Here is a 12,686-nt window from a genome sequence, read left to right as displayed (position 1 = left end):
TGGTAATTCTAAGTGAAGCATGTCCCCTTTAATATTATACATTTATCATCATGGCAAATCATGCATTGAATCAAACAGACCAAAGACCCATAGACCAAGCGCTTGTAAATGCTTGCGGCCCCAACTCTTAACATGATTGGCCAAACATGATTTCAACAATTTTGATGTACAATATACATTGATCGTTTTATATCGTTTAAAAAAATAGTTTTTGTTTTGATTTTGTTTTGTTTTGAACATATTTTATTGACAATATGTCAAAGGGATTGGACACAAGTTCTAAAAACTTAGATAGTCCTCTCCCAAAACTAGTTTTTAAAGGATATCTTACAAAGATATTGAAGCCTATTTGACAAAGGCCAATGATATCTGAAATATAATATTAACATATTGAGATGAGAACCTATGATATCCACGGGTATCACGATTTAAACGGACTTGATTCTAGACTACAAGGTTAATTACAAGTTAACTATTGTGGTCCTCATTTTACGACGGAACTTTTAACTCAAAATACATGTTCTCTACTTCAGCGATCTATTTCATCGTCTGCAGGTTTTAATTCTTTATCTTACACTTGTAAGACATCAACAAAATTAAAGCTCTCTATAAGTATTTTCAACAATTTAAGCTTATAAATTAGCAATTTTAGAACCAAGCAAGATATTTGACTGTAGCTGTAACATAGTACTTTTGCAGAACGAGAGCCCTGTATATTCCGGTTGTGCCTTGTATGGATCATAAAAGACATGCCTGTAATTTTCACAATTCTAATCTATATTCTTGGAGGTATTTGCAAAATATCAGAAATTGTAGCATTTAGCTTTTTCCCTTTTGAAATAAATATTTCAATAGGGGTTGAGAATGCATTTCAAAACAAAAACCACTGTACAACCACTATTGAAATAGCGTTCACTTTTGAAATAATTATTTAAATATTTCAATACAACACCCGATAATGAACTAGATATAAGAATTAATTGACTTTTATATTATCTGCAAGAATAAGAGTAAGCAGTGGTACCCAATGTGTCTATTGTTAATGAAATATAAATATATATAAATCTAACTGAAGAATAAGAATTATGATGTATACCGATTTTGTTGTGCTAAAAATAATCTTCAACAAGTTTATTATCTCACATGTACATGTATGTAATAGATTATTCATATTATGAACAGTACAAGAACATTTTTTTCAGTACATATAGTCGGTGTTATTTCAACAGTGGTTGCAATGTTTCATCCACTATTGATATAAAACTCACTATTGAAATAATTATTTTATTATTGGATGTTATTTTAATAGTTTTGAAACGTGGTTTTGAAACGCATTCTTCACCACTAATAAAATAGCGATTTTATAGTCAATATATAGTTGTTGCAACCTTGTCTTGGTTTTGAAATGCATTCTTGGCCACTATTGAAATAATATTGAATTATTTTAATAGTGAACATTATTTCAATAGTGGTTGCAACCTGGTTTTTGAAATGCATTTTCAACCCACTATTGAAATAATTACTATATCTGAGATTTAATTTTCACGTTCTTATGTGTCGATCGATCGAACATAGGCATTTTTCTCCGCTTGTTCGCCCAACTTCTTACATTTGACATTTAATTTATACTAGCCTCTTGTTGAAAAGAGCTGAAAAAAAATCTGAGTTTCTCACTCAACCATAAACATTATCTGAGACTCTCATTGAAGTGAACTAAAAATCACTTGAAAAATATTTAAAGTTTTGGATTTTGTATAATGTATTATACTTCCAATGATCTTAGGTTATTGCTATGTAGCCTCATGTGATGCAGGTCCTTATACTGGGCACGACAACTACTTAATCTCTTAAAGTTCCTATCCATGTTACGAGGGTCATGCAGAAAATCTCGCTCTTTTTCATATTATTTTCAGAAATGCCGGATCAACACACTATTATATCCTATATGTTCAAACATTTATTTTGTCAATGTATATAGTTTCATTGCATTTGATCAAATGGAACTCACATTTATTTACAATCATCATTTTTTGTCACCACGGAGCACTCTTGACAATATTACATAACATTTAAAAACATAACATCTTGACAATTTTTAAAATACTCTCCCTCAACATGATGAACAGTAATCATGCTCAGAAGTCCACTGAAACAATACAGACTGTGAGCAAAGTATACATGGAACTCTAAAAACAGAGGTGGGAGCACGGCCTTTGATCCATTAACCACCCAGGCTGCACCTCGGTTGACAATGGTTTTCTTAGGGTGAAAATTTTCAATGTTACACTCAATTATATGCAATATTTATATAATATTCATCCGGAAGGTCACATACAGGTGAATATAAATAGTATTTTTTCTACATTGTTGGATCTCAGCCAATCAAATTTTTCAATCATATAATGATAGGCATTGTATAGTGTATTGTTAGTAAGTTGCTTAATTTTGAAGAGCCCCATCACCCCATTTTCAAATAAAAGTTATTAAAAATGTCTACATATTTTTTGAATGATAATCTCTCTTAACAAACCTAGGGGCTATACAATAAACACAAATACATCACCGCTTACAGAGACAGCATAGGGAACTTAATCTCTTCACTTATAATCTGTCACACTCAACTGGAATGTAAACTGAACATTTGAAACTGATTTTTCTGTACTTTTAACCAGACTTTCAAAGTTATGCACTTTCCCTCTCCTTTCTACAATAACAATAAGCACATTGTATATATACAGTTGATGACAAGCAGTTGGTAAGTTCTGGGTGCAATGGCTGATGTTGAAGTGTGATAAGAAGTCTGGGTTTACATGTTTGTCTGTATACTTAAGCAAGAACAAAGTAGTCTTAATCAAAAACATGCTGTCCGTTGTTTAGAGTGTTTATTGAAAATCTAATAATTTTGATTGTGAAACAAAGTACAAAGATATATTAAATGACAAATTACATATTGCAGTCTTACATGAAACACAGAGTATTATGTGTTTTACTATTAAATGCTGTTCTATAATACATTTCTTTTTCTGTAAACAAACAACAATTGTAGCACCTACGAAATTAACAACAAGGAAATGTATTTCAGTATAGTTAACACTTTACAAACATAAGAAATGGCATTCTACAAATAGAACTTATTAATAAAAATGATAAGTATTAATTTTTTTTTCAAACAAATTTTATATTTAAAGTAGAAAAAAAGCTGCTAAACACAGATTGATAACAAATTTGGTCCTCTAAACTCTCTGTGAAACTTAAATAAAAAGACAGGGGAAGAGGATCAGAAAACATGGATAACCAAAGATTACAGAATTCACCACAACATTAAGTAAGGCAAAGTCTCGTCTGAGCAAATGTTCAGGTATTGTGTATCAATAGATGACATTCAAATAAGCACAAGGACAGAGGATGTACATAAAAAACAATTAAGATGGGACCTGAATCATATCATTTTTGGCACAGGGAATAAGTGATTGTGGACATTTAAGATGCTCTTAATCATATAAACTTAAGCATATTGATGAGTATTTCATTAAAAATATAATAATTGATGAGAAATGATAAATAAGCAATGTAAGACATGATTTGAACAACTTAAGTTGTGAAATGTTTCTTATTCAAACAAGTACAACAAATAATGACAGGTAACCTTCTATGGAAAAATATTGTATATTCCTGATTACAGAAAACTTAAGTAATCCATTATCAAATATTTAAATGTACAAATCAGTATTAATAAAGTATAAATTAGTTTTCAAAATAACAGTCCATACAGTCCTAGCTGCAATAAATACCACATCTCCATATAATCTTAAGGCTACAATATATGATTTCCATATTAATTAAGCTAGGAGAACAAGCAGCTTACTACAGCTGCAAATGATTTTATTATTTAGACCCAAAACTGATTATTCATCTTTTAGTGATATAAAAATGTACGTTGTATGTATTATGTAATAATTCTCAGAAAATAGATACTGATATTTAAAGATGTTGAAAGATATTGAAAAATAGTTTAATTCCATGATTTACTGATTATTGATATAAATTTCGTGAATCATAAAGAAATTTAGACCATTTTAGCCTCATTACAGAATATATTGTAAAAGGTGCAAATTCCTTTCTGTATTCTTAATGTTTATGCAATACATAATTTAGATGCATAGCTAAATAATTCTTTACAAAAGAACAGATTTCTCCTGGTGAAATACAAGTACATGCATCTGTGCAGATGTGCTAAACACATACAAAAATACATATATGAAAAGTCAATAAATAATATCAAATGTGGGTATAGTTTGGATTTGTTATTGTGCCTTTTTGTTTCTGGACAAATTAACACTTTTTAAATCCAGTGTTGGGAATGAAAAAAGAATCAAATGCCTAATAAATACATGTACTGGAATGTAAGATTTTGGATAAACCAAACTCTCATATACTGTTCAGTGTCTTTTTTCTGGAATTGGCACAATTTACGTGGGATGATCCATCGGAAATCAAGTGACTAGTTTCACTGTTGGTGTCCTTCTGTGCCTGTAAAAAAAGTTATAAAGTTAGATAAATCACCTATAAGATGATATAAAGATATGTATAATTAACTACAAGGTTAAACAATGCATGTGTTCCAAATTCTGAGCAGTTAATTAACCACCAATTACCCTATAAAAAAGAGCTTCTGAACATTTTTTTTTCCTGTACATGTATCTGGGAATTTTGTTGGCATCCAGATTTATGATTGAACAAAAATTTTAAATATAAGCATAACTTTATTCATTATCTTTTGCCAAAAATAGCTAAAGATGAAAACTGTATTGATGCTAAATTTTCATGACTATCTGATTTTTAAAATAATCTGGTAAGAACTCTGAATGATAGAAATGATTTCCTGCTCAGTTCTTTATCATCAAATCAACAAGTTCTGGAAACCTATATGTATCAATGGTTACAGTTATATACCGTTACTTTAATCAACCCAGATATTTTCAGAGCAGATAAAAATTCTGACCACACAACATACATCTTTATTTATCCTTGAAATATTTCTAAATCTGATTTAGCGTTTCTGAAATTTTACAGAAAAACATGTGTTTTATTTTTCTGTTTTGTGAAACCACTTCTTTGGTTATATAAGTTGGGCTTTCATTATCTTTAAGCTCAGACACTGAAACCTGAAAACTTTCATGATATGTTTCATAGCTGTACATCTTCAAACATTCTGACACAACTATATTGTAGTCAAACCTTGGGCAGATCGAGGGCTGTGTCTGTGTGTCTAAGCCATATGTGTCATCAGCATCCAATTTTGTTGAATACTGTTGCTTTTCTATATGGTAGTTTGATTTCTGTATACAAATTTCCTGACAATGTAGCACTTGGGTTCAGTGTTTAGTGCTGTCACAATACCAACACAGTCAGCCTTGACCTTTAACCTTACCTGTCTGATAAATAACTTCCTTTCCAAAGATCTTGTCATTTGCTGCAAAGGGAACAGAGTTTCCCTTATCTTTCATTGTAATATTTCTCCAAGTCTGACAAGTATGTTTCTGACATTTAGAGACTTCCCTTGTGTCCTTTCTACACCTTAGTTTCATCACACTTTCAACATAATCTCATATCAAACTAGTTCTTGTCTCCTTTCTATCTTAATTACACTATCAGCATTGGTCATCCTTTTTAGTATTAATTCTAGCCACTGCATCTCAGAATGATTTCCTTTGTCATTTTTACCTATATCCGTGTGGTAATGTGATGTATGACACCATGTTCTCAAAACAGCACTTTATCTCTGCTGAATCTGGGATTATGTTTACCTTTTTCTACCCTTTGCTTGAACTCTGCATCCAATGTATACATGTATTAAATGTTGATATTCATTTTGATTTTCGACATGTTTGACCTATAACATCAGCTTCACCAGTTCTCAGTTGGTTACATTTTAAAATAAGAGTTTTTAGTATAAGCAAAGATTAAACAGGTTACCAAAAGAGGACTCTGAGATAAAAAAGCAAATAATCTGCATGAACTTTAAGAGCTGCTTTGGTTTTATACAAACATATACACACTTGTTTCATCAAGAATTGTTTTGCTTGATTTATTCATAAAAAAATGGTTTGTATAATGTTTTTTAAATGAGACAGTCACTTTTGGCATAGTTCCAAAAAAATCAGAAATTATTCTCTGTTTTTTAACTTAACATGAAGTCTTCACCTCTTTTGGCACTGAAAATATAGCCTCTTATCTCTGCAGTTAGTATTTCATGACCCAAGTTAAATTTGTTGACAGAGTGTAAACAAGCAACAAATGAAAGCAATATATATACTTATAGTCTTATATCTTCCTGTGGGCCAGAAAGTAATCTTGGTTAGCAATGACACGTAATGACTCACCCATTTTCTTTTTTGCCTCCTATAAATGATGTAACTAACTGATACCACCACAAGGAGGGAGCCGCCTGATATAAGGACAATTTCCATCACATGCACCACTTTGAGAGGAGTGAATAACATGTCTTGTAGCATCTTAGCATTCTTCTCATCAATCACAGCACTCTGGAAAACACAGAAAAAGAAGTCAACAACAGATTAAAAGGCTAATTAATTGATGCTTTAATAGTTGGTTACACACAAAATGCAAACACTTAATTAAGCACTACTGTACAATAGGTACACACAGGATTTACGACAGAATTTTTATCACAAAACAGTCAGCTGTCTTTCTTTCCTCAGAATTAATGCAATGCAGCAGACATTAGTAAAACCCAATTCAATGGATATGCCATAAAGATACTAAGTTTACTGACAGACAGTAATTATATAAAACTAGAAAACTTTCTTTTATAATTCATACTAGGTTATACAGAGCTTTTATAATAACCTTGACCTTTTGCAATGACTTGTGATCAAATGACCCCCAAAATTTGTATGATTTTTTTCAACCATCCTGTTTTAATATGTATTGTGAATGTGTAGTCAATATGAATTTCAAAACCTTAGTTTTTAAATAGAAGGCCAGCTGCTCATTTTAATCAAGACTTGCAAACAGTTTGCTGGCTAGAAGTCCTTGAGTAAAGAAGATTTTCAAAGATGTAAGATATTTTCTAACTCCACTGTTGAGCCTAGTGGATGCAAGACCTAAATTCATGGTCTACGAAACTTGGGACTTAACATGCAACTCTGCAGTGTATTTAATTTCAATTCGACTCAAAGATTAACCAAAAATTACTTTGAACAACAAAATGTCACCCAACAAGGGGTTATCTCCTAAACATAGATCTATGTTTAATCAAATCCTTCTGGAAAATATTGCTTTTTAGTCAATAAAAGCCTTAACTTCAACAAATAGACCATTTAGAATTCAAACTTGTTCTACAAATTTGCTATGCACATAAATGTACAAAATCCCAACTGAATACCTAAAGTTTATATTTAAGAAAAGCAGAAAGTTTCTTAATTTTTTAGAAAGCTGTAACTTAAAAAAGGCGTTGAAATCCAGCAAAATTTGTTGCTAGGAGAATTGTCTTTATATATTTGTGGATTAATATCTTTTCCCCTTGTTATGAGGAAGACCTTCCCTTTGAATAAGTCCTTCTTACCTAAGGATGTTAAAGTTTGTGTGGTTAAAACTGATATATACTGATGAACACCTGTAAAGCTGAATGTCAGAGAGGAGAGACAGACACAGAGGACAGCTAGAGAACAGAAAAATGGATAAAACTTGGAGTTAAAAGCTCATATGGGCCTACAGCTCTGGTGAGATAAAAGTATGTTAAACTTTCTGGTTTTCTTAAGTACTTTTCTATTCTATAATTTTTGTTGCATGTCTGAGACTGAAACATGTTGATAGATAAATAAGGTAGATATGTTAGGTTTCAAATATATTTTAACATGGATTATTTTGAAAAAAGTCACAAATACTAATAGTAGGCCTAGATAAACAGTGAACCAAAGGATAAAAATCTTAACATTCATCAATAAAAGTCACGTGAAATGTAAACTAAAAAAAATTAAACACATAAATCTATTCTTATCTTTCCTTGAGAGTTTCAGTGATTCATAAATGTACCTCAGCATTCTCAGAACCATGTAGTTCATGTCTATAAAAACAAATTCAAATCTCTCCTAATATCTGAAAACATTCCTTTATCCTGGGCATTTGCTTCAGACTTAAAACGGCTCAATTTTAAGATACATAAATTTGAAAATCTCTAGGACTACAGATAATATCCTAAAGGAATGAAGAATATCATATTTGTGAATATTTTTAGTATATATTCTAATTGAAAGAAAAAAACTGAAATAGCACAACATATGTTGTTATGTTGTAAAATATACTTTCACAGCATTTATTCCTATAGTTGAAAGAAAAAGTTTGGAAATTCTCTGGCTAAAAAGCAAATTTGATTATTCTTTAACAAGAAGTAGTAATACATCCCAAACGAAGTGCATGAAAAAGCTTTCAAATAAAAAATAAGAAAGAAAACAGTGGGGCAAGCAACTGAAATAACTACATTTGTACATGCAGAAATGCAGTATATTGCTTGTTTAGGAATGTATCAATCAATCAAAATTTATGAAGCTCATATACTTCACACTACTTTCATGAACATTTGTCAATCTTTATCTTGCATGGTGTTTTTTAGTCCTTCAGTACTATTTCTTTATAAATTTGAATCAAGCTACAAATGTTGATCCATTTTCCCCCAGTGGTAATGTATGAACCTAACCCCAGCTATCAATCTTCATCATGCCTGAATCTCCAGTGTCACACAATACCAGTTTTCATATCTTTAATAACAAGCATCAAAAACCTTTCTGATATTGTGCATCCCTAGATGCACATCAGAAGTTAAATCATGATAGGGCTAATGGTTACTTTGGAATGTACATGCTCCAATAACTTCAATCTGGTCACTCATCCAGAAAATGTAGGTCAAATCCTGCATCTGAAGCAAGTCTGGTATTGTGCATCCCTTGAGGCATCACCAGAGTTAATTTGGTCCAAGAACTTCAAGGCTGTATAGTTACTATAAAGAATGGATCTGCTCCAAAAACTTTAAACTGGTCAATCATCCTTAAAAGTAGGTCAGATCCAACATCTGAAGCAATTCTAAAATTGAAGAGACCTGAATGCATCATTCATGCAAGTTTGGTCCAGGTACATTTTAGACATGTAGTTATTTGGAAATGGAATTACTTTTAAATTTTGAAGCAGGATACTGATGCCAGTGCTATAATGGATATAGCAGAAGCTCACTGTTGACTTCATCAAGATGAGCTAAAAATCAAATCAGAAAAAAAAATCTGGAAAAGAGAATAAATGAGAGCATGCAGTGTCATAAATGATAAATTACCTCATTTAGCCATAAGACAGGTAAGAAAACAGGGGTGATCCCACTGGTGATGCTGAAATAATAAGTAAAGGCATTAAAAGACATGGCCTGATGCTCAATCACTTCTCAATCTGTTTAGCCTTGTCTATTTATAAAATTTATGTCATCAGAAACTATTTCTGTGCATGATAATGATATATCTTAAAAACTATAGACATTCATTTCTCTGATAAAGGGCACCTGCCATGATGTCAAACATAAATGACTGATTTTAAAAACTTTAATAGACTAACCAGGACAGAGACATAGCTGTTGCACTGGATTTTTTACTTCTGCACAGGAGGGTGTTAGATTTCAATACGTTTATATTCTTTTTTTCATACACATTTTGTGTGAATGGAAACCGTAAATAGGGTGATAATACTTTATGAGAAATACTTTTCTACAAAGTGAATGAAAACACATTTTTCTAATTAAAAACTCCCACTCTTATGATCCATCTCCCTTTCTGCAACTTCTAAAGGTGAAATTTATCTCCCTTATATATTCCACTGACTAGACAAAAGATATATTTGTTTGCTTTGTATTTTTGCAAAATTATAATCCACTTTGATAAATATCTATTGTTGCTTATTTCTTTAATTTCCAAACAATAGTTAATATGCCTGTTAGCAATACTGGTGTGACTTTAAACAGGGTGATATAATTTTCTAGCTCAGATTGATCGATAAAGATTCATGCTTTTTGGATGTGTAGAATCTGTCTGACAATCAAAATCTGCTGGTAACTGTACAACAGATGTGTTTTGAACTTCAAGAACATGTACACACTGTAGCACTTGCTTTTCCCTAATGGATTGATTTTAATATAATCAGCATGCTTTCATCCTTCTCCAACATCTCAGACATGAAAGTGTCATTTTTGTTTAGAACATCATGAAGTCTTTCAAAATGAAAGGATTCATGCACTATATTTTTCTTATTTTTACACCAACAATGTAGGCTAATGTTATTTTTGATTTATGGTCACATCTATACCACATAATGAAATTTAATTCTACTTTTTGGTTGAGAATACATATCTTGCAACCAGACATGGGTCCAGAATTTTGTGGTAAAGGGGGGGGGGGGGAGGGCACTATTTGATGGCAAGGGGCATTGTTACCATCAAGGTCCACAGTGAGTCAAGCAGAGTGTCCAGTTGGGGATGGGGGGGGGGGGGGGTGACCAAAGCCCCATTTGTTCCTGAGATTCGGAAATTTAGTGAACCTTATTTAAGCACATGAATAACCATGATTTTACCTTTGTTACATCAATGTATGACAATGAAAACTGTATCTGAAATTTTTTTGTTGGGTTTGAGAGTGCATGGGTATGTTCCAGGAATGCCCCTGTCTGAATTGTCCATTGCCAAATTAGCAACATACACAATCAGAACTTGAAATTTTTTTTTAACCAGATGAAATCTAACTAGAGGTACTGTGTGCTAACTCACAAAAATACCACCACCATGCATTTTTTTAAAGTGAACATTTGCAATCTGGTAAATGTGACCTTGAACTAGCAAGAATGATCTTAGGTTAAGGTCATAGTACACCCTTATGTCACAACCAATCTATGTATCAAGTCTGACCTTCCAATAATTCTCTATTACAAAGTTATAGCCTGGACAAGATTGTATGAACAGATAGACAAGGTGATTCCAACATATCCCCACAAACTTTGTTTGCAGAGGAGGAAAGGGGGGGGGTAATAAATTTAATAATGAGAGATTTATAAAACTGACTTTGTATAAAACTTAACTTGTAATTGACAGATAACTTTGGCATTTTCTTCATTCTGCTTTAATATGTTTTAGATCTCTAAGCTATCTACTTGAAAATGGATAAGGTTCCTCATTATGATCTAAGTATTAAATTGAAGACAATCTAAAAAAGTCAATGCAAATCAAGTTGACCTTTACCAGTGATTTTTCCCTAACTGCAACACTACCTTTATAATTTGAACTTAGGAATGTCTTACAAGATTTGTTACAATTTCTAACTTGTGAAGCATCAACAACATACATTGATGTTGCCCTCTCAAAGACAATTCATTCAGAAACCCCCAACTACTGCACTACAGCCAGACATCCTGGAAAGCCAAAACACAATATCCCAAATTATTGGCAAGATGTTAAAAAAATGTGTACATACTCAAATCCTTCTATTGGTTGGATATATAGATTAATTTGCAGTCTTTTAGCAGCTCTGAGCACCCAACCAATATTCTGAAAATAAGAATAAAAAGTACGTTCCACATCAAAATACATGTATGTATATACAGTTGTACATGTGCTTTACTAACCAAGGCGGCTTGGTTGTGAATGAAATTGCTCAGATAAATACAGGATCAAAATATAAACTGAATTTCCTCTCAATATTTTTATAACAAAGTAAAAATTGGTTCCCATAAAAAATTGTAAAGCAACATTATTGTCACCAAATTAAGATTATTTCAATACTTTGATTGTTATAGATAAAATTTCAAAATTTCAAATGCAAAGCCCCATGACTATTTCCTTTCTTGAAGAATTCACTTAGTCACTGAAATTTTGCCTACTTTACTGGCTGAATGGCTTTAGAAAATGTTTCCTTCAAGTCCAATACATGTTGATTTTTTTATTCACTGACCATACAATGTCAAAGGTTTAGACTGATTTGCATATGACTGTACAATTTGTGGAATCATGGAACCATTTTAATTTGTGGGAGTCAATGTTTGTGACCAAAATTTTACTGGTTCATGGGGACATAAAGACCTATATTCGCTAATGACCAATATTTGCCCCCCCCCCCCCCCCCCCAAAATCAAACTTTGATGAAAAAATCTAGAATTATGTTCTAAACCAGGGGGATATCTGCAGATTTCAAAGCATTAAATATTTTCATCAGCCATGACGTCATATGTTAGATATGACATAAAGTGAGGTAAATTCAAAATTTCCATGATTTATAGAGAAAAAAATATATGTCATGTTGATATTTTGAATAAAAGTCACTGAGCACACATCTGCTCCAACTCAATATATTGAAATTATGTGTAAAATGATAATATCAATGAAATATGTGAATATTATTATGGAGCAGGTTTGTCCATTTTGTCCTCTTTCTGAAAAATAACGCAAAATCCAAATAGTTTGTGATGTCATAGAAACAAAAATTACCAATAACATTCTTTGAAACTGTAATATTGTTCATTATTTAAGATTTTTCATACAATATATACAATTCAGCACATTTCAAGAAATTTTCAAAACTTTTGCTATGGGGCAAATACCACATATAGCTCTTTGTAGGTAACTTGTATTTACAGAAGATACA

The 12,686-nt window shown here is 31.8% G+C and overlaps 1 protein-coding gene across 2 annotated transcripts in view; it reads right to left on the bottom strand.

The window, feature by feature from the left end:
- Positions 1–2,863: 2,863 nt before the first annotated feature.
- Positions 2,864–12,686, bottom strand: part of LOC133205990 (platelet glycoprotein 4-like) — a 33,679-nt gene continuing 23,856 nt past the window's right edge. For both annotated transcript variants that reach the window (XM_061341894.1, XM_061341895.1), the window contains 4 exons: positions 11,520–11,593; positions 9,347–9,398; positions 6,384–6,545; positions 2,864–4,530 (listed from right to left, as the gene is read on the bottom strand). In XM_061341894.1, the coding sequence (XP_061197878.1) occupies positions 4,429–4,530; positions 6,384–6,545; positions 9,347–9,398; positions 11,520–11,593 (390 nt within the window). In that variant the 3' untranslated portion in view covers positions 2,864–4,428. The remainder of the gene's footprint in view (positions 4,531–6,383; positions 6,546–9,346; positions 9,399–11,519; positions 11,594–12,686) is intronic.

The sequence above is a fragment of the Saccostrea echinata genome, unplaced genomic scaffold (genome assembly GCF_033153115.1).
Source record: "Saccostrea echinata isolate AGI-Se365-2 ecotype Australia unplaced genomic scaffold, CSIRO_AGI_Sech_v1 ptg000054l, whole genome shotgun sequence".
In the NCBI taxonomy this organism is placed as follows: domain Eukaryota; kingdom Metazoa; phylum Mollusca; class Bivalvia; order Ostreida; family Ostreidae; genus Saccostrea; species Saccostrea echinata.
This window is presented reverse-complemented; position numbering and strand designations above follow the sequence as displayed.